Below are 20,473 nucleotides of genomic sequence, written 5' to 3'. Positions count from 1 at the left end.
AGTGGTGGAGAGCTAGGTCCAGTGAAAAGCCCAGTAAAGAAGCCCTGGGTCACTTACGCACGCCATCTACCTTTGCTGATCCCAATTTCTCTTTTCCCATTTCCGGCTGACCCACGGCATCCTGACTCCCAGCCCTCCCCTCTCCTGAAACTGCTCAAGAAAAGCCATTTTTGACTTCCCGGTTGCCCAACTGAACAGCCTCTTCAGCAGCGCCAGGTAACACCCACCACTGGGAAACACCTCCCTGGGCTTTCCCAACACCTTCCGGCTGCTTCCCATCCTACAGCCCCGCCCCCGCCCCAGCTGCTCCCTCTCCGCATCCCTCCAAGGTTCTGTCCTTGGCTACCTTCTTTTCTCACTCTGCATCATCATTCCCATGGCAACCATGGATGTGCTGATACCTCCAAAACATGCTCACTGTCAGTCCAGACCTCACTCCTGAGCTCTGGACCTGTTTACCTGGCCCGCTTCTCCTGGACTTCAGCCTCGGATGACCCGACCTGTCCAGTCTGATCTTATCCTGCTCCCTACAACCTACTCTCCCTTTTAGGTCCCACCTCAGGGAAGAGTCATCCTGTCCCCCAGGCCACACCCCTGGGAACCCTTTTTGGCTCTTTTCTCTCCTGTAGCCTCCTCTTCAGCAGGTCATTATTGAAACTGCAGAATCCATTCCCATCTGCTTCCTCAGTAGCAGAACCTCCAAATTTTACTGAGACACTTGGACACTCAGCATCAAGACTACATTTCTGAGCCTCTTTTGTGGTCAGGTGTGGGCAACTTCTGGAAAGAGCACTTCTCCTCTTTTCTCTTTCCTGGAGGGAATGTTGACACGGTAGCTGAAGCAGCCTTTTTGGATCATGAGGTCTAACCCATGAGTGACAAAGCAACCAGGTGCAGGGGTCTGGACACCGACACTATGGGTCACCACACTCATCTTGCACCACCTACCTGGTTCCTTTTATTTAAGCTACTGTCACTCAAAGCCACACACCTAATCCCAAGTAATCCAGATATGACACGTACTAGGTGCTCACATGGTGGAATGGATGGGGTGGAATAGAGTCATTCATTCAGCAAAAGGACACTTATGGAAGACACTGTGTTCCATACTTTTTAATACCAGATCTCTCTTCAGGCTTATTATTTCTGGCTCTTTACCATTTCTTCCATCTACCCCACTTTGCCACCACTTGTCACAGGGCCCTCAACACTGCCTGAATCAGTGTGACAGCCTTCTCAGGGCTCCCCATTTACCCGGTGTGTCCCTCTCAAAACCGTTCTACTCACAGCAGCCAGAGTGATCTTTCCAACCCAAACCTAACTCTTTTTCCACTCTGCTCATATCCTCCATGGCTCCCCAGTACTAACAGGATCAAGTTCAACCTCCTCAGCCTCTCACCCAGAGGTCACCCTGTTTGACCCTTGCCTACTCTGAGCATATCCCTTGCCCCCTGACCATCCACCCTACACGCTAACCACTCTGGACTTGTTGACTTTCCCATTCGAGCCTTATTCTTTCATGCCATTTGGCCTTTGCACACGTCATCACCTCCCTTGGAATTTCCTTCTTTCCATGTCCCCATGTCCCAATTCTCCCCCATCCACTCCACCATGTGAGCTCCTAGTATGTGTCATGAACTGTGGTAATTGCTTCCACAGCAGCAACTCATCAGTAAGTCCCCTTACTTTCCCCATTTTACAGATAAGGAAACTGAGACTTCCAGAAGGGAAGGGAGTTGCCCAAGATGCACATTTTATAGTGATGACTGAGTGATATCAAATCTACTAAACTCCAACAATTCTCTTTATATAGGACTCAGGCCTTTGACATCTTCCCCACCCACACCAAGTGCCCTCGGGTGTAGGAGACTTGAGTTCTAATCTCAACTGAGCCACTTATTACTACCACTCGCTGTGGTGGAGGCTGCTGGTTGTCCACCAAAATCCATCCTTTTCCCCTTTCATAGTAACTGAGTTATTGACAACACATGGTTGCCAGCTAGAAGCCACATTTCCCAGCCTCCCTTGCAGCTAAGTGTGGTCATGTGATTAAATTCCTGTCAAGGGAATCTGAGTAGAAGTGATGTGTGTTACTGGGCCTTAAACCATTGTGTGTGCTCATCTTACTCCCGAAAGCTGGACCCAGAGGTGTCCATGACCCAGCTTCCACTCTGCAGACGAAGATAGAAAAGAAAAAAATACCAACTTGGTCTCTGAGCAGCCGTCTTGACTTATAAGGTTGGGATCGTGAATAGCAGAGCAGTGAGAATCAGGCGGTCTGGGGCTGAATGACTGGGTGGAACCAGAAGGAAATATTTTCTGCTCTTTAAGCCTCTTTAAAATTTTTCTGGTTTGCTTTGTTATAGCAGCCGAGCTAATACTTAAATATCTCTTACTGTGTGCAAGGTACTATCCTAAGTACATTAAATATTTTAACTCAATAAATTACTAGCAAGTCACTTCCTACCACTTTTGTGAGCCTCAGTTCCCTCGTCTCTATATAACCTGGAGTAGCTGTGCGCCAAGTTAGATTATGAGAGTCAGGTGAGATATAATGTCTATCAATATTATGAGTCAGTACTGAATGACCTAACAGATGGACAGCTCATGTGTTTACGGCACTAGCTGCAAATCTGAAAGACGTTGATGTGAAAAAGAAAAGGAGGAGAAGGAGGAGGAGGAGAAGATGCCAGGCAGCCATCCCCAGCCTTTTTGGCACCAGGGACTGGTTTCATGGAAGACAATTTTTCCATGGATGGGGTGGGGGATGCGGAGCTCAGGCAGTGATGGGAGCACTGGGGAGCAGCTGCAAATACAGATGAAGCTTCGCTCGCTCACCTGCCGCTCACCCCCTGCTGCACGCCCCTTCCCCAGCCCGCTCCCCAGTCTCATGGAAGACAGGTTTTCCACTGACTGGGAGGGGAGTGCAGCAGAGGTCTGCAGCAGACCAGGGGTTGGGGACTGCAGAGATAAAGCATTGCTGTTTCAAAATCGTTGTGGAAAAATGAAGAACTGTTTGGACTTCCTTACACTAATTTTACAGTTTAGTAGTATCTTATTTTGAGTTGCATATAGGGGAACAGGCAAACTTACCCAAACTACATGGGCTGTAAATGAGGGAGAGGTGGTTTCTCAAAGGAAATTTGGGAAAACCTTTTACCAGGAGAAGGGTGACTAAATCCTGCAAGGCATAAATAGCAGATATCCACTTCTGCCTCTGGGTCTTTCTCCTCGGGCTGGAGAGCCCTGTCCTTCAGCCATTTGTGTGGCACATGGTTTGAAGTCATCCCTCCCACCCTGCACCCCTTTTCTGGGTATGTTAACAGCTACTGCTTACTCAGCACCTATGGTACTAAGTTGGAACAGCTATTGCTTGGGAACTTACTGCACCAGGCACTGTGCTGAGCCCATGTCAGCCAATAGCTCATTTAATCCCATCTGTTGGGTGTGTACGCATGTGAACACAATTTAGATTAGAAAGAAAAACAAAAACAGGGCTATGAGTGGTAAAATGGCTTTGCCAAATGCCATATACGTAGTTTGGAGCCAGAATTCAAACCCAGGTCTATATGACGCCAAGGCCTGGGCTTGTGTCTCAGGCTCGGCTGCATCTGTCCGTGTCGCGCTCTGAGAGCGAAGCCCGGGCCAAGGCACAGCTCCACAGGAGTCTCCAGCTATTCCCGAAAACCAGACCAACCCTGCCCTTCTTTAAATCCAGAAGCTCTTGAAGGGAAAAAATAGAGAGATTTGATGACATAAAAATTAATAAAAGGCAAAAGATCCCATGTATAAAGTTAAATGACCAGATACAGATGAGGAGAGACTATCTGAACATTCACAAAAGACAAAAATCTCCCATTCATAATGTATAAAGAGCTCTTATAAACTATTACCAAAAAATCAAACAACCCAGTAGAAACACGGGCAAGGACATGAACAGGTAATTCATAGAAGAAGAAACACAAATAGACAATATCTTTATTGATAAATAAATGGCAGTTAAATGACTTTTCTTCCCATTCAGAGAGCTAAACATTAAAAAAATGCTAATGTCCAGTGTAGTCTAGGGTGTGAGCCAATGGGCACACTCACACAGCCCTGGCAGGGAGGTGGCTGGAATCAGTCACTTAGGGAACTATTTGGCAGGAGCTGTCACAGCTCTGTTTGCTCACATCTTTTGATCCAGTAATTCCCCTTCTAGGAATTCATTCTATAGAGATGTTCCCACAAATGTTCAAGGGTAAAATACACAAGGATGCTCCCAGTAGCATTATTTGTTTATTTTATTTTATTTTTTTCAAGATAGAGTCTCACTTTCTTGCCTAGGCTAGAGTGCTGTGGCATCAGCTTAGCTCACAGCAACCTCAAACTCCTGGGCTCGAGCAATCCTCCTGCCTCAGCCTCCTGGGTAGCTGAGACTACAGGCATGTGCCACCATGCCCGGCTAATTTGTTCTATTTTTAGTTGTTTGGCTAATTTCTCTCTATTTTTAGTAGAGATGGGGGTCTCACTCTTGCTCAGGCTGGTCTCGAACTCCTGAGCTCAAGCAATCTTCCCGCCTGGGCCTCCCAGAGTGCTAGGATTATAGGCGTGAGCCACCGTGCCCGGCCCCATAGCATTGTTTGTAACAGTGGAATTTAGGAATCAAGCTAACTCCCCATCAGTAGGAGATAGTTAAGTAGATTACACACAACGCAGTCATTAAAAAGAATGGGGTAGAAAGAGCCATATGTGCTGACAGGGAAGAGTCCTCAAAATATTTTAAAGGGAATAAATGAAACCATATAAAATATTATAATCCTGTTTATGCAAAAAGAGATGTGTGTATGTATATGTATGTAACATACATTTCATAATAATATAGTGCAATCATTATGCGTACATGTGTGGAAAAACTTGGGTGTCTCTGATCTTTCACTTTATACTTTTTAAATTATTTGGAAATATTTTGCCTGGGAGGATTGCTTGAGCCCAGGAGTTTGAGGTTGTGGTGAGCTAGGCTGATGCCACGGCACTCAGGACAATAGAGTGAGACTCTGTCATAAAACAAAACAAAAAAAAAAACAAAAAATATTTTGCCTCAAGCATGTTTTTTTTTTTTTGAGACAGAGTCTCACTCTGTTGCCTGGGCTAGAGTGCCATGGCGTCAGCCTAGCTCACAGCAACCTCAAACTCCTGGGTTCAAGCAATCCTTCTGCCTCAGCCTCCCGAGTAGCTGGGACTACAGGCATGTGCCACCATGCCCGGCTAATTTTTTGTATATATTTTTAGTTGTCCAGCTAATTTCTTTCTATTTTTAGTAGAGACGGGATCTCGCTCTTGCTCAGGCTGGTCTTGAACTCCTGAGCTCAAATAATCCGCCCGCCTCGGCCTCCCAGAGTGCTAGGACTACAGGCGTGAGCCACCGTGCCGGCCAAGCATGTATTACTTTTGACTAAAAACAATGTGTTTATTTGAAAAAAAAAAACCCAAATCAATGATTGGCTCATATCCTCTGTTGGGTCAGGGTGGTCTTGGTGTCAAGGAGGGGGGACCTACAGTCTGGGTGAGCCCATTTTTCAGCAAAGCCCCAAGCCAGAGTTGCTCACTAGAAGGAGACACAGGAATGAGCCTCTCTGGAGACCACCCTCTAATGGGCTGTGTAGGACTTCCTGCTCTGTCCCTGGACTCACCTCTGCTCCAAGCGGTATCTAGGCTTAATATTTCTGGGTGTCCACCCTTTCCCACTCTACAAATAAGAAAAACCTTTCCCCAAGAGCCCTGTGCAGTTTACAGTGTATGTCCATCCCTGTAGGGCTGTGTGTTGTTGAATAGATTGCTTAACCTCTCTGAGCCTTGGCTGCCTAGAATGAGGACAATAACTACACCCACCTCTTGGAGTTGCTGTGAGGACTGAAGGGGAAAGTGCCCATCAAGTCCACTGCCCCCCAGTGCTGTCTACCATCAAGCCAGCGAAGTGTCACATTTCCCTCTCGCCCTCCCTCAGTCCAGCCTCACTGCCTCCCAGCACCTGTGGGGTAGGAGGGGCAGGGAATGTGGAGTCCTCATCATACAGAGCTTAAAGAGCTCACATGACGTGCCACCGTCACAAGTTCATGGCTGTCTGGGCCTAGATTTCAGAGCTCCCAGCTGCATTACTCGGACTCTAGACCCAGGGGTTCTTTCAGCCTCGGCTCCAGCCTGGGGCCTGGGCAGTGGCCACTCTGTCCAGCTCTGCCTAATACTCACTCTGAGCTACACACAGGCTGGAGGTGGGGACAATGGTGAATCAGGTTCTGCCCCCAGAACCTCACAGCCTGGTGGGGAAAGACGCCTCACCGACTCTGATACAGGAGGCACTAGGCCTTTCCTATGAGGAAAAGGCCCCGGGAGGGGACTGCAGGCCTAGGAAACAGCACAGGCATAGGTGGAGGCCTGGAGGCCCAAGGAGTATCGTGCATGAGGAGCCCGGGCTGGCTGGGACGAGGCTCTGTCCTCCTCGTCCCTGCGGTCATGCTTCCCTGCACCAGCTCCGTCTGAGCAGCTCACAGGGGCAGGCACTTAACATCTCCTTGGTTTATTCTCACGAGAAGCCTGTGGTGTCCCCATTTGACAGATGAGGAGACTGAGCTCAGAGTAACTTCCTTTATTTCTTCTACCTGTCAGGGTCTTGGGTCTTTACTCACTCTCAGTCCCCCAAACTATGTGTCCACCCCAAGCTGACCCACGTCCCAGCCTTTCATCACCACCAGCTCTCGGGGCCTTCCCGACCCTGAGCTGCTCAGCAGTGCCCGCCTGGAACCCTCAGCCTGTGACTGTCCATTGCACACTCCAGGCTGGCCAGACCTCAGGTCCCAGAGTGTGTGCAGGTCTCCTCTCCCCAGACCAGCTGCAGGGCGGAGGCCATGGCTGTTCACCCCAAACCCACCGCGACCAAGCAGCACTGCACCATTTGCAATGTGCTCTCAGAAACGTACTCTCATTTGAATCCTTGCACACCTGCTTCTGATGTCGGGATTATTCTCCATTGTATGGAAGAGCAAAGAAAAGCTCTTTCTCTGCATCTCATAGCCACAAAGTGGCAGGCTAAGTCTGGGACTCTGCTCTTGTTCCACCAGGCTCCAGTTGTTGGCCTGACCCAGCCAGCCTGGGGAGGGAAGGGCCCTGGAGAGCCCGGGTGGGCGTGCTCACCTTGCCGCTTACAGGGTACGACTTGAGCAACTCACTGTTCGCCATTTCCTGGCCTCTAGAAGGGGACACATTGCCTAGCAGTGCTATTTCCAGGGCAGGGCGGTGACTCAGGGAGAGGCTGGAAGACAAAGAGGGAGGAGTACCCACTGGGTACTCCTGGTCAGTTCCCACCATGCCTGCACACAGTAGGCACTCCACAAGTACTCACTGGGTCTTACAGCTGGCGTTACTCCTGACCCAGCACTTCTAACAACGACGGGGTGGGATAAAGACTTAGGCAAGGATGGATTAAGGATTCAAGAGGATTACTTAGTAATCAGCTAAGCCACTTAAGCTGCCTGGGAAAAGACTAGGATCAGACTGTTCATTAATTTCTTCAACATGACTGTTGAACACTTAGCTGACCCCGAATGATGATGAGGATGATGATGGTGGTGGTGTTGGCAGAGCTCAGTTATTGAGAATCTACCATTTACCAAGCACTTTACATAGAGTCTCATCTCATCAACCCTCTAAGTTGATAAATCTTAAAAATGTTTTTTAGTTGTTGTGTAACAGGGAAGGTGCTAGTCAGGCCTGGGACTAAGGGGAGGTAAATGAGACGCCCAGAGCATAGATTTAAGGAGGCGCCTGTGGTTACGACTCTGCTGACTCCTGCCTCACCCTAGGCCCTGCCCCAGTGCTTGCGGTGGACGCTGTGATGTGCTGCCCGGAGCCCCCTTCCGTGAAGCCATCGTCCCAGTGGCTGCCAGCAGACCGCCTTCCCCTGGCAGCTCCTCGGGGCTGGGCCCATGGGTCGTGCCACTTCCCCGGGCAGCCCACAGCAAATGACTGCTGGGGGCAGGCGTGGATACTCAGGGCGACCTTGCAGGGCCCTTCTAGTGGCAGAGCTCCCTGTGAGGCCCACAGGGGCTCTTAGGGGCCTGCTCTGTGGCCTTTTAGCTCACTTCTGCTCCTGTCCCCTCCCCTCCACAGGGGCCGATTCCCTACTAAACCTCTGGCAAGCAAATGCCATCCCAGAGGCTTCCTGGGGAAGCAACAGTGACCTGCAACTGTGTCACCGTTGGGGTGACCCCTTTCTAGCTGGGTAAAACACAGACTACCTAAAGACTCGAATACAAATGTGTCCCCCAAAAGCCAGGGCTCGGGGACCATAGCACCAGCTGCGAACCGCACTGTTCTAAACACTTTACCTGCATGAACTCATTCACTCTCCACAGCGCCTGAGGTGATACTATTAGCACCCACATTTTATAGATGAATTCAAGAGAAGTTATACTTTTCCAGAAGGAAAAAAAAACACAAACAGCTTGGTGATAAAATCCAGTCCACCAAAAGGTAATTCAAAACAAAGAATATCGGCCTGGGGAAACATTCATATGAATAGGAAAAAAACAAAAGGGTGGAAGAATGTCTTGTCTGTGCCCTGACTGGGTTCCCAGCCCTCAGGGAGCCTGACTCCTGCTCCCAAAGACCCAGGCCAGGGATGCAAGTGAGCTCCCCAGGACCAAGGGGACAAAAGGTTGCTGTAGGAGGGTAGCCCAGGGAAGAGGTGCAAGACATCCGGCTGGAGTCACAGGAGGTGGTGTGATTACCTTAGGAGAACCAAGGCTGAGAAGGTGACATGATTGGCTTGAGGCCAGGCAGCTATGATAGTAACAGCTGCTTCTGGATCTGGTCCCTGAGGCTGCCTGACTATGAGCCCACTGCTCTTTAGGCTGCTCTACATGTGCTCTCTCCTCCCCTCCAGCTGCTAGGGTCAGAATCCTCCCAAAAGGGGGCCAGGTGCAGTGGCTCATGCCTATAATCCCAGCACTTTGGGAGGCTGCGGCAGGAGGATAGATTGAGGCCAAGAGATCGAGACCAGCATGAGCAAAAACAGTGAGAACTCCTTTCACCTCCCACACCCCCCAATCCCCCAGTCTCTACAAAAATATTTTTTTTAATTAGGTGGGTGTGGTGGTGCATGCCTATAGTCGTAGCTGCTTGGGAGGCTGAGGCAGTAGGATCTCTTGAGCCCAGGGTTTGAGGCTGCAGTGAGCTATGATTGTGCCACTGCATTCCAGCCTGGGTGACAGAGTGAGACCCAGCCACTGAAAAAAAAAATCCTTCAAAGATGGTCAGGGATCTGGGGATCCCGGTGAGGGGCTGCCCAGTCTCATCTTCTCCTCTATCTGCTGTCCAACTTGTCAGCAGTCCCTTTTGGAGGACAGGAGGAGGGAACGGCTCAGCAATTGGACTCCCTCCACTACCTCCACCCCCCTTAACTCTGAAAAGAGGCAGGTGTTGGGTTTCCATTGTTATCCCTTCCATATGGAGAGCACTTTAGAGTTTACCAACTGCTTATCAATTCATTCCTGAATTTGTTTTTTATTTATTGTGAGTTTTACTGCCTTATAATGTAGCACGGCAGGGCCAGGCATGGTGGCTCACGCCTGTAATCCTAGCACTCTGGAAGGCTGAGGCGGGTGGATCGTTTGAGCTCAGGAGTTCAAAACCAGCCTGAGTAAGAGCAAGACCTCGTCTCTACTAAATTATAAAGAAATTATGTGGACAACTAAAAATATATACAGAAAAAATTAGCCGGGCATGGTGGCGCATGCCTGTAGTCCCAGCTACTTGGGAGGCTGAGGCAGGAGGATCACTTGAGCCCAGGAGTTTGAGGTTGCTGTGAGCTAGGCTGACGCCACGGCACTCCAGCCTGAGCAACAGAGTGAGACTCTGTCTCAAAATAAAAAAAAAAAAAGTAGCAGGGCAGGAATATTAGCCCCATTTTACTGGGGGGGGGGGCGGGGACTGAGGCCCAGAGAGAAGGAAATCAGGGCAATGTCCAGCTCAGTGCCAAACCCTCCTGTCTTAATCCAGCCCTCTTGGAGTCTATCTCTGGCCTGGGGTCCTGGGCAAAGCTGGGGTCAAACATTGGCATCTCTGAGCCCAGAGCCTGGGCCAGCCCCTTCCCAGAAGCCTCCCTTCCTTTCTCTCTTTGTCTGGGCCCAGAAGGCCCCATGATCTTAGGGGAGACCTTTATTCATTTGCCAAATACTTCCTGTCGCCCACTCCATGCCCATCCTGGTAGCTTTGGAGCTGGTGCCAACACAGTATGCCCTGAGACAACGCACAGGCTGGTGGAGAGTCACATCAACAAACAAACTTGGCACAGGAGCAAAGCCCAACCACTGGGGACAGAAGGTCTCAGCCCCCTGTTCCTTTCCAGAGAGTATCTGGAATCTGTTCTCTCCTAGAGAATGCCCCATTGCCCATCCTAGAGCCATCTGCAGCATCTCTGACCTGGCCTCCTCCCTGCCTTTGGTCTCTCTTTTCCTGCCTTTCTCCCACACACTCCCCAAAGCACCTAGGGATCTTTCCAGAGACAGTCAGCAGCAGAGGGTGGTGAGGAACTCACGCTGGTGATCGGGACTCTTGAGACCAAATCCTGCCAGGCCTGGGCACACTCCGCATCCCTCATCTGTAGAACGAGGACTGTGCTTACCTCACAAAGGTATTGTAAAGCCATGTGACCTTTCTTGTCCCTTCTAGACACCCCATGCCTTCATGTACTGGTATGCCTCCCTGCCTTTAAACAGGCTCTTCTCTAACCTAAAAACACATTCATCACTCAAGGCTCTGTTCATCACATTGAATGTCACTGCCTCCGGGAAGCCTGAACTGACCTCCCTCCAACGGGCTGAAAGTGCTCCTCCTTTGGGTTTGCCTGCTTGCCCAGTCTACCTGTTTCTAGACCTCACCATCATCTTCCTTATACCAAGATTGGTTTATTTTCAGGCCTTTATTTCCACCTACTCCACCTAGACTGCAATTCCAGGTTGGCACAGGGCCTGATATAAAACTAGCACCAATTCGTAGAATAATCACCACCATCACATATTGAGGGCTGCCTAGGTGCCTGGCACTGTGCTAAAAGGCAGCACAACCACCTGAGGAGACTGGGACCTTCTCTCTCTGAGGAAACAGCCTCAGACATCTGAATGGATGGCGTCTTGGACAAGGGAGAAAGCCACAGTCCACATCCAGGGCTGTCTGAATCCTTAGGTGCCACTCAGTTCTGGGACAGAGCGCCAAGCTCCCCTCACCCTAGGATCTGGGGAGTCCAATGGTTACCTCACCCCCTGGTGGCGGCCTCTGCCTTCCAGGTTATGACATAATTGCACAACTCCCCAGATATTTTCGAAAGAAACTGTTGGTTTCCTCCCCCGGGCACTGCTGGGGACTGTGGCCCCCATGCTACTCAGGGTCTTCAGCAGCCTCAGGACTTTGGAGGCTAAATATAGTCAGGGCATGGGGTGATAAGGAAATGAAAACGGCAAGACTGTAAAGTGACCCAGTTTTATTTTGGTTTTGGAGGCCAGACGGGGCACTGCTCCATGGGTTAGGGCTGTACAACATTCCCCTCCCCGAGAAGGGAGGCCCAGGGCCCAGGCAGCGGGGGTCGGGGCTCAGTGGTTGGTGGCTCCGGGGACCCAATCCCGGTACAGTGTGGCACGAGAAGAGAAGGGGAATCAGGCAGAGGCCTGCAATGGCTCAGATTGGGAGTGGGGGCGAGGAAAGAGAGAGAACACAGAATCCAAGAACCGAGAGTCCGAAAGCTGGGCCAGTCTCCTTCACTTTACCGCCGAGGCTCGGGTCAGAGAAGTGAAGCCAAACCGTCACCCCGCAGGAGGCAGGGCCTGGAGGGACGCCCAGGCCTCCCAGCTCCGTGCTCGGCTCCGCGCTCAAACCCGCCGTCTCCACCCTCACGGAGGGTGCGTGCGGGCCCCCTCGCTGGGTGCGGAGTCCGGCGGGCCGTCAGCAGCTCACCGAGCCGGTGGGCGGAGCTGCCCCCAAGTCCGAGCAGCAGTCGAACTCGCTCTGGCCCAGGAAGAGCTCGGGCAGCTCGCGCACGCGGTGCAGCCCGAGCTCGAGCTCCAGCGACGTCAGCGCCTCCTCGTCGATGAGCTCGGCGTCCATGCCGCCCAGGGCGTGCGCAGGCGGCGGGGCTGTGGCGGCGGACGCGGGCTGCAGGCCCGGGGGCCCTCCTGGGGGCGCGGGAGCCGCGGTCGCGCGGCCCGGGCACAGCGTCGCCGCAGGCTGCAGGTGCGCGCTGCCCGCGGCCGGCGGCGGCACCGCCGGAAAGGGCTGGAAGGAGGACGGCGGCCCGAAGGAGCCGAAGGCCAGGGCCCCGGGGTGGGGGCGGCGGCGGCCCCAGCAGAGCCCCCCGCGGCCGCAGCCCGCTGTCCAGGCCCGGGCCAGCGTACGGCTGCAGAGTCCGGAGCGCGTGAGGGCCGAGGGCGGGCGCGGCGGGCGGCGGCCTCTGCATCAGGCGGTAGCCCTCGGCGAGCATCAGGTGGTCGGCCATGGCGGCGGGCCGGCTGCCTGCGCGGGCAACGGGCGGGCGGTCAGCGCGGGCTCCCCCGGGCCGGCTGCTCCTCTGCGGCGGGAAACCCGGGCACCGTGCCGTCGCTGCCGCGCAGCCGGGCAAAAGGAAACCAAACCCGGCTCGCGCCCCTGCCCCGTCCGGACGTACCAAGCTCCGCGCAGACGCCCCGCGAACCCACCACGTAAAGCTCCGAGACCGCCACGCCGCGCCCCCGGGCTTGGCGAACCCTTATACCCAGAGGCGGGGCTTCCCCGCCCCCTGGCGCTCATTGGCTGGATGAGGCGCTTCTGGGTGCGCCGCGCGCTCCTCGTTCTAGGTCTCGGCCACACCCCCTACCTGAGCCCCGCCCCTAGCCCCCCGACCCCGCCCCTAGGCCCCAGACCCCGCCCCTAGGCCCCAGACCCCGCCCCAGGCCATGAGTGAGGCTATGGAGCGGTGCGTTTGGCACTTTGTGAGGGACTTAGACTCGAGGCTAGGCTTGAACTCACCAGAAGGTGGGGTGGGAGGGCCAGAGGTTAGGCCCCCCAGAGTTGCAGAATCTTAGGCCCACCCAACCTCTTAATTTTCCAGATGGAGTCCCAGGCTCAGTGGCCGAAGAGGTTTCCTGGAAATACACAGCAAAGCCTTGACAGAAGCGAGACTCGAACCCAGGCCTTGAGATTGCACAGCTACACTGGGCACAGGCACTTTAGGGGTGCAGGGTCCCCGCGAAAGGTCAGCTGTCCGTCTCCATAACCCTCAGGGGAGCCAGTTGCTGTTCCTCTGGCTCTCACCGTGCCTTATCTGTTGAAGCATGTACTGAGTTGTTATTAAAGTAATTTATGGGCATGTCTCCTGAAGGACTTGTTCATCTTCTCAGCCTCAGCACTTGGCCCAGAGCCTGGCCCAGAGCAGGCTTTTAGCAAGAGTTGGGTGAATGAACAAATGAATGAATGAATTGCTACTCATTCACCTGAGCTTTTGTTTCTCCATCTGTAAAAGGGAACAACAGCAGCTCTTGGCACCCCCACCTTGTGAGGGTTAAATGAGGGGATGTGTGTACAGTGTCCAGCACAGTCCCTGGCACATAGTAGATGTCCAAAAGTGTCCTCAAATGAATGAAAGGTTGGATTTAGTTCTGTCCCTAAGGACCTTCCAAGTGGGGAATATCACACCTTCCTTGATAACAATAATAATAACTTCCATTTTTTTTAGTGTTTTACATCCTACAAGCATCTCCTTGGGGGCAGGGCATGGATTATCAGCCCCATTCTGCGGATAGGAGAGGCACACAAAGAAAAAGTGACCATCCTGGTGTCACAGGCAGCCAGAGTTAGCATGTGAATGTCATGTGTTTTACAAGTCTGAGGAACTGGAGTCTGTGCCAATGGCCAGGACACAGGCTTCTTGAACCTTGCCCTCCACCCATATGACACTCTCTCCTTCTGTTCTTTGACTCCCCTCCCCCAGTACCATCCTTGGTACTTCCTGGAACTTGGGTTCATCCAGTTGGTGTAGAAGGGAGAGCCCTACAGTGAGAGTGCAGAGGCCCAAGTTCTAACTATACCTCTGCCACCTGCAGGTGTGTGACCTCCACCACCAGCGGATTGTGACTATTGGGTGTTGGGCGCCGTGGTGGGGTGGGGGCTCAGTTTTCTGCTCAGTGAAAGGGCTATGGTGACCCTACCCAGGCACCCTGAGAACTTGTGGGAAGTCACAAATGACCATGGGTGTGGTCACGTTTATACAAAGTGTAAAAGCTACACACTGAAGTTGATTCCCCTGAATCTCTCTCTCCAGGTAAGGTTTCACACAGAAATTCCTAAACCTGGCCACACCTCAGACTCATCTGGAGGTGGGGGAGAGGAGCTGGTGGGTGGGGGCTTTGAAAAAGACAGAATCTCCAGCCCCACACTAACCTCCTGACACAGACTCTCCGAGGGTATTTCTGAATCATAAGAATCTGCCATTCTGACATATTTGGTCTAAGGACATCAACATTTGGGAGTCATTGCACCACCAGACAATTTTCCTTTAAAAAAAATATGTGTGTGACTAATGTTTTAAAAGTTCTTTAATTCACACAACATTTATTGAGCACCTGACTCTACTAGTTTATCTACTAGTGGTTTTTATGCTTTCAAGGTCATGTACTTCTCTGAGAATCTAATGGAAGCTACAGAATCATGGTCACAATCTATTGCCTATAAATTCAGAGGGTTAACAGATCTGGGTGTGGGGGTATCCATGGACTCCTCAGGGGTTCATGGAGTCCGGGTTAAGAACACCTGTTAGATACGTGTAAAGAACAAACTAAGTAAAATAATGATCCCCATATTAGAAGGTGGTAGGTACAATGGATAAAAGGAAAAAGAGAGTGGTGAGGACACTGGGGTGCAGGGAAGGGGGAAAAGGTTGTAGCCTTGCACAGAATGATCAGGGTGAGCCCACTGGGACTGTGGGGTTTGAGCAGAGACTTGAAAGAAGAGAGGAGTGTCTGGGCAAAAGTGATCCAAGCAGAGGATCAAGCTCCCAAACACTAGAGCAGTGCTTCTAAAACTGCAGCAAGTACTGAGGTGTTAGCATTATCAGGGACTCATTAGAAATGCACATCTGGACCCCATTCCAGACCTGAATCAGTTTCTGAATCAGAAACTGGGCTGGGGCTCAGCCATGTGTGGTTTAATGAGGCCTACAGGTGATTCTGGTTACGGACCTCTGAGTGAGGGCAAAGCCTCAAGGCAGGTGTGAACAACAGCCCAGAGGGAGTGTGGGCAGAGGAGTGACATGATCTAACCTGTGCTCCTCTGGTCAGAACTCATTTGTTCCCAGTGTTTCCACGAACTGCTTCCTCGCTGCTCCTTGGACTTCGCAAGCACATCACTTCTCAGCGCTCTTCCCTCAGACGGCCCCACTCCTTTACTTTGTTTGGACCTCCATCCAAAAGGTCACCCCTTAGAGAGAACTTCCCTGACAACCCTCTATCCCTCTCTATCCCCTCACCCTGTTTTGCTTTTCTTCTTAGCACCTACCACCACTTGGCATTACACTCATGCGTGACAATGTTTTGGTTAATGATGGTGGTCCTATGAGATTATAATGGAGCTGAAAAAATTCCTATCACCTAGTGAGCTTGTAGCCATTGTCAAGTCATAGTGCAATGAATTACTCGTGTGTTTGTGGGGATGCTGCTGTAAACAAACCTACTGTGCTGCCAGTCATATAAACGTATAGCACATGTAATTACGTATAGTACACTTGATAATGGTGATAAACAACTGTGTTGCTGGTTTATGTATTTACTTTTATTGTTATTTTAGAGTGTATTCCTTCTACTTAAAAACAAAAGTTAACAGTAAAACAGCCTCAGACAGGTGCTTCAGGAGGTATTCCAGAAGAAGACATTGTTAGCATAGGAGACGACAGCTCCATGCGTGTTATTGCCCCAGGAGACCTTCCAGTAGGACAAGATGTAGAGGTGGAAGACAGTGATGTTATGATCCTGACTCTGGGTGGGCCTAGGCCCATGTGTGTGTTTGTGTCTTAGTTTTTAACAAATAAGTTTAAACAAAGTCTTGGCCGGGTGCAGTGGCTCATGTCTGTAATCCTAGCACTCTGGGAGGCTAAGGTGGGAGGATCACTCGAGGTCAGGAGTTTGAGACCAACCCGAGCAAGAGCGAGACCCTGTCTCTACTAACAAATAGAAAGAAATTATCTGGACAACTAAAAATATATATAGAAAAAATTAGCCGGGCACGGTGGCACATGCCTGTAGTCCCAGCTACTCAGGAGGCTGAGGCAGGAGGATTGCTTGAGCCCAGGAGTTTGAGGTTGCTGTGAGCTAGGCTGATGCCACGGCACTCTAGCCTGGGCAACAGAGTGAGACCCAACCATCTGCAGTGGAGTCACATTTAATGGGGCGGGGGCATTAAATTCTAAAATTAGCATCTAAGACAAAAGTCACATGTAGTCCTTAAGAATTCAGTAAGGAACTTAATACAGTTACATTTTTGTGTGTTCAATCCTTACAGTGATACATATGTTTGTATGTGCTCTATAAGGTAATACATAGTATATGAAAAAGCATACACTATATAAAAAGCACATATACAGAATATAATTTAATAGGGTTTTTTTTTTTTTTTTTTTTTCTTTTGAGACAGAGTCTCACTCTGTTGCCCGGGCTAGAGTGCCATGGCGTCAGCCTAACTCACAGCAACCTCAAACTCCTGAGCTCAAGCAATCCTCCTGCCTCAGCCTCCCGAGTAGCTGGGACTACAGGCATGTGCCACCATGCCCGGCTAATTTTTTCTATATATATTTTTAGTTGTCCATATAATTTCTATTTTTAGTAGAGACGGGGTCTCGCTCTTGCTCAGGCTGGTTTTGAACTCCTGAGCTCAAACGATCCACCCGCCTTCGCCTCCCAGAGTGCTAGGATTATAGGCGTGAGCCACCGTGCCCGGCCTTAATAGGGTTTTTAAACACGTAAAAGAGAGAGAGAAATGAGTTGGCTCGTGCCGGTGGAGTAGTGTGTGTGGGTTGAACATGTGAGTAGGTGACTTTCTATAATGGATGCTGGTGACACCCCGTCCTGATCCCCTTTCTTGGCTGCCACGTTGTTGGCTGCCAGTGTCACAGCTGCCCCCTTCTCTTGAGAACTGCACTCAGCCAAATGGAAGCCTCTGCTCTCTGCCACTCCAGCCCCTGCCAGTCCTGGGGACAGACTAGTGAGGGGCACAAAAGACCAGTCCCCTTGCCTCAATGTGAGACTGACTCTCTGGGGCATTGGTGCTCTAGAGCTCCCTGTGGTAAGGCTGGGACCTGTTTGTCTTCCCTCTTTCTCTTCCCCCCTCCTCTCCTCCTGAGCTCTGCTTCTGGGGAACCCAGCCTAAGACGCTCCTTTGAGGAGCATGCTCTCATGAGCCAGGCAGTTGATGTTCATTGTCTCAGTTAATCCTCACAATAACTCTCAGGAGGATCTGCCTAAATCATGGTGACATTTGTCCTCTGAGAAGTGCCCCTCTCATCACTTTACCCGTGGGAGTCCTTAGTTATATTGTGTGACCCACCCTTCCTGGCCATAGCCCCCTGTGCCATAGCTGATCAGACCAGGGGGACCCCAGATTCTTCCTCCCAGGAATTTAGAATTGAAACTGAGAGACACTGGCCAGCCTGAAGGAGGCTGGGACAGTTACTCACAGACTGGGGGCCACAGAGGACAGCCAGCTTTCCCCACAGGGGCCAGGGAAATGGAAGAAACCTGTCTGCAGAGGGAGACTAGAGCAAACAGTGGGGAGGAAGGGGAGAGAGGGCAGACAGAGAGGGAGTCCTGCCTGACGCCCTCTGCCCTAGGGTCCAGGAGGTGCCCTGGTCTCCTGAAACCGTCCTGATTTTGCTCAGCTGGCTTGAGAAACACAGGAAGTGTTGACTGAGACCTATTTCATAGGTGATGAGAAGGATGCTCAGGAAGGGTAAGTCACCAGCTCATGGGAACAGCCAGAAACAGATGGAGTAGAACTCACAGTGGGTCTGGCTCATTCCAAGATCCGGCTCCTTCTGCTGCCCGCTCCCCAGTGCTCATGCTGCCCACTGAGGACAGGGCTCTGGGCATGTGGGTGCTGCATCTCTGAGCATCTCAGCTCTGTCCTAGCACAAGTTGCTTCCTTGGGCACAGGAATTCCTGAGCTGCCTCAGAAGGTGTCACCTCAGCCTGGAAGCTGCTCCTTATAACCTGGCACCCACAGATGTCCTGTGAGAAGATGGCCTGTGCCCAGCTTTGTCACCAGGCTCAAAGGATGGCTCAAGAGCCCTTGCCCCTCTGATTGCCGTGTAACTGGGACTCAGAGACCTTGCACATCTGTAGGAGGGGGAGTTTCCTCACCAACATCACCCTTCCCTTAAGAACCAGGCTGATAAACAAGTCAATGCTAAGGCCAAGCCAGGCAGGATTAATCATCTCCTCCTCCACACTGCTGCTGCTGCATCCTGGGTCTGAGTCATTTCCACATCCCTAGTACCTAACACAGTCCCTAGCACAAAATAGGAAAGGGAGGACATTTGCTGAATGAATGACATTGACTCTTACACCGTTGGATGTTGTCCACTCAGTCCACTTGGCAGCACTATAAGCAGCATGAGGGTAGAGCCAAGTTTTACTCTTTGATGTGGGAAGGGCCAGGATGGTGCAGTGCAAGAGCATGAGCTCTGCAGACACTCAGGAGTCCTGGGCTTGAATTCCAGCTCTGCTCCCTGGGTCTTCAAATCTTAGGCAAGTTAGTTCTCCTCTCTGAGCCTCAGTTTTTTTACCTTTAAATTGAGGGTGATAATAACAACTATCTGATCAGGTAATTAGGAGGATTAAATGAGATAATACAGCCAGGCATGGTGGCTCACGCTTGTAATTCTAGCACTTTGGGAGGCTGAGGCAGGAGAATCACTTGAGGCCAAGAGTTTGAGACCAGCGTGAGCAACATAGCAAGACCCCATATGTATAAAAAATAGAAAAATTAGCCAGGTGTGGTGGCACACACCTGTAATTCCAGCACGTGGGAGGGTGAGGCAGGAAGATCTCTTAAGCCCAGGAGTTTGAGGTTGTAGTAAGCTACAATGAAACCATTGCACTCTAGCCTGGGCAAGACAGTAAGACCCTATCTCAAAAAAAAAAAAAAAAAAAAGAAAGAAAGAAAGAAAGAAAAAGAAAGAAAAAGAAAAAGGAGAGAGAGATAATACTAAAATTTCCATCCCTAGCTTAGCACAAAGTATGAGCTCAGTGAATATTAATTTTCTCCATTCTGGTATTTCCCACAGTACCTGGCACATGGCCAACATCCAGTAAATGCTAGGTCAACTTCAGGCCACCATGGACCATCCAGCCCTGCTTAAGCTATCAGATGACTGCAACTACATGAATGAGCCCAGGAAATATCAGCAGAAGAATCACCTAGCTGAGCCCAGCCAAAATGGAGCATATAGAATCATGAGCTAATAAATGATTCCTATTTTAAGCCCTAAGTTCTGAGGTTGTTTTTGTACAGCAAACACTAACTTTTACAAACAATGAAGTTATAGGAAGAGCTGGGATGGAGCTGGTCTTTAGGAGCCACTGGAACCAGGACTCTCTTGCTCTGTCTCTTTTGTCTTTGCTTTTTTCTGCACATTAGCTTCCTTCTCTTTCACAGCACACTGATTTTCTTCATGGTGCAGAAAGCATGGCTGAGTTTTATACCTTTGCACTTTCAGCTAATGGAGAAAAACTGACTCCTTTTTTCTCTACATCCCAGGTCTAAAAATCCCTGGGAAAAAAGTCATTTTCCCAGCCTGGATCAAGCACCTCCTTGGACTAATCAACTGGTGATGGGGTTGGGAGGGCATGATCACAATACACACTAGATGACTCATGCTGAGCACAACTATATGCCAAGCACTGTTTTAAGGCTTAACGTGAGTTAATTTACTTCATCCTCATAATACAACAATCCTATCACAGACATTAATCCTTAGTTTGAAGTGGGGAAACTGAAAACTAAACCACAGAGAGGTGAAATAACTTGCCCAAGGTCACACAGCAAGAAAAAGGTGCAACCAGGCTGTCCGACTTCAGAACCCACACCCCTAATGACCATAATACTCTGCCTCTCACATTGAGTTCTTGGGGGGACATCTAATGGATTGGTGGGTAGGCAGGATGGAGGCACTCCAAGGAAGGAACTAGAATGCTAACCCAGAGAAGGGAAGCTTCCAGGGGCCCTTAATCACACTGTGTTCAGATCTCTAAATGACTGTCTCTCGGCAATTAGAGTGGATGGTTCTGGGTGATCTCAGAAAATGAATCTAAGATCCGTGGGTGGACACCCCTGGGAAATGGGTTTGAATTCAGTGAAAGGAATTTCTTCTGAATCAGGAAGGTTAACACTTGAGGTCACACAGGAAGCAACCGGCTGAACTGGG

The 20,473-nt window shown here is 50.7% G+C and overlaps 1 protein-coding gene across 1 annotated transcript; it reads right to left on the bottom strand.

The window, feature by feature from the left end:
* Positions 1–11,498: 11,498 nt before the first annotated feature.
* On the bottom strand, positions 11,499–12,736 carry CITED4 (Cbp/p300 interacting transactivator with Glu/Asp rich carboxy-terminal domain 4). The gene is given in 3 exon segments (XM_045548107.1): positions 11,499–12,355; positions 12,357–12,540; positions 12,692–12,736. Coding segments are annotated over 2 exon segments (549 nt in total). The 5' UTR covers positions 12,524–12,540; positions 12,692–12,736; the 3' UTR covers positions 11,499–11,973.
* Positions 12,737–20,473: the final 7,737 nt, after the last annotated feature.

This window comes from Lemur catta, chromosome 3 (genome assembly GCF_020740605.2).
Source record: "Lemur catta isolate mLemCat1 chromosome 3, mLemCat1.pri, whole genome shotgun sequence".
NCBI classification, from domain to species: domain Eukaryota; kingdom Metazoa; phylum Chordata; class Mammalia; order Primates; family Lemuridae; genus Lemur; species Lemur catta.
This window is presented reverse-complemented; position numbering and strand designations above follow the sequence as displayed.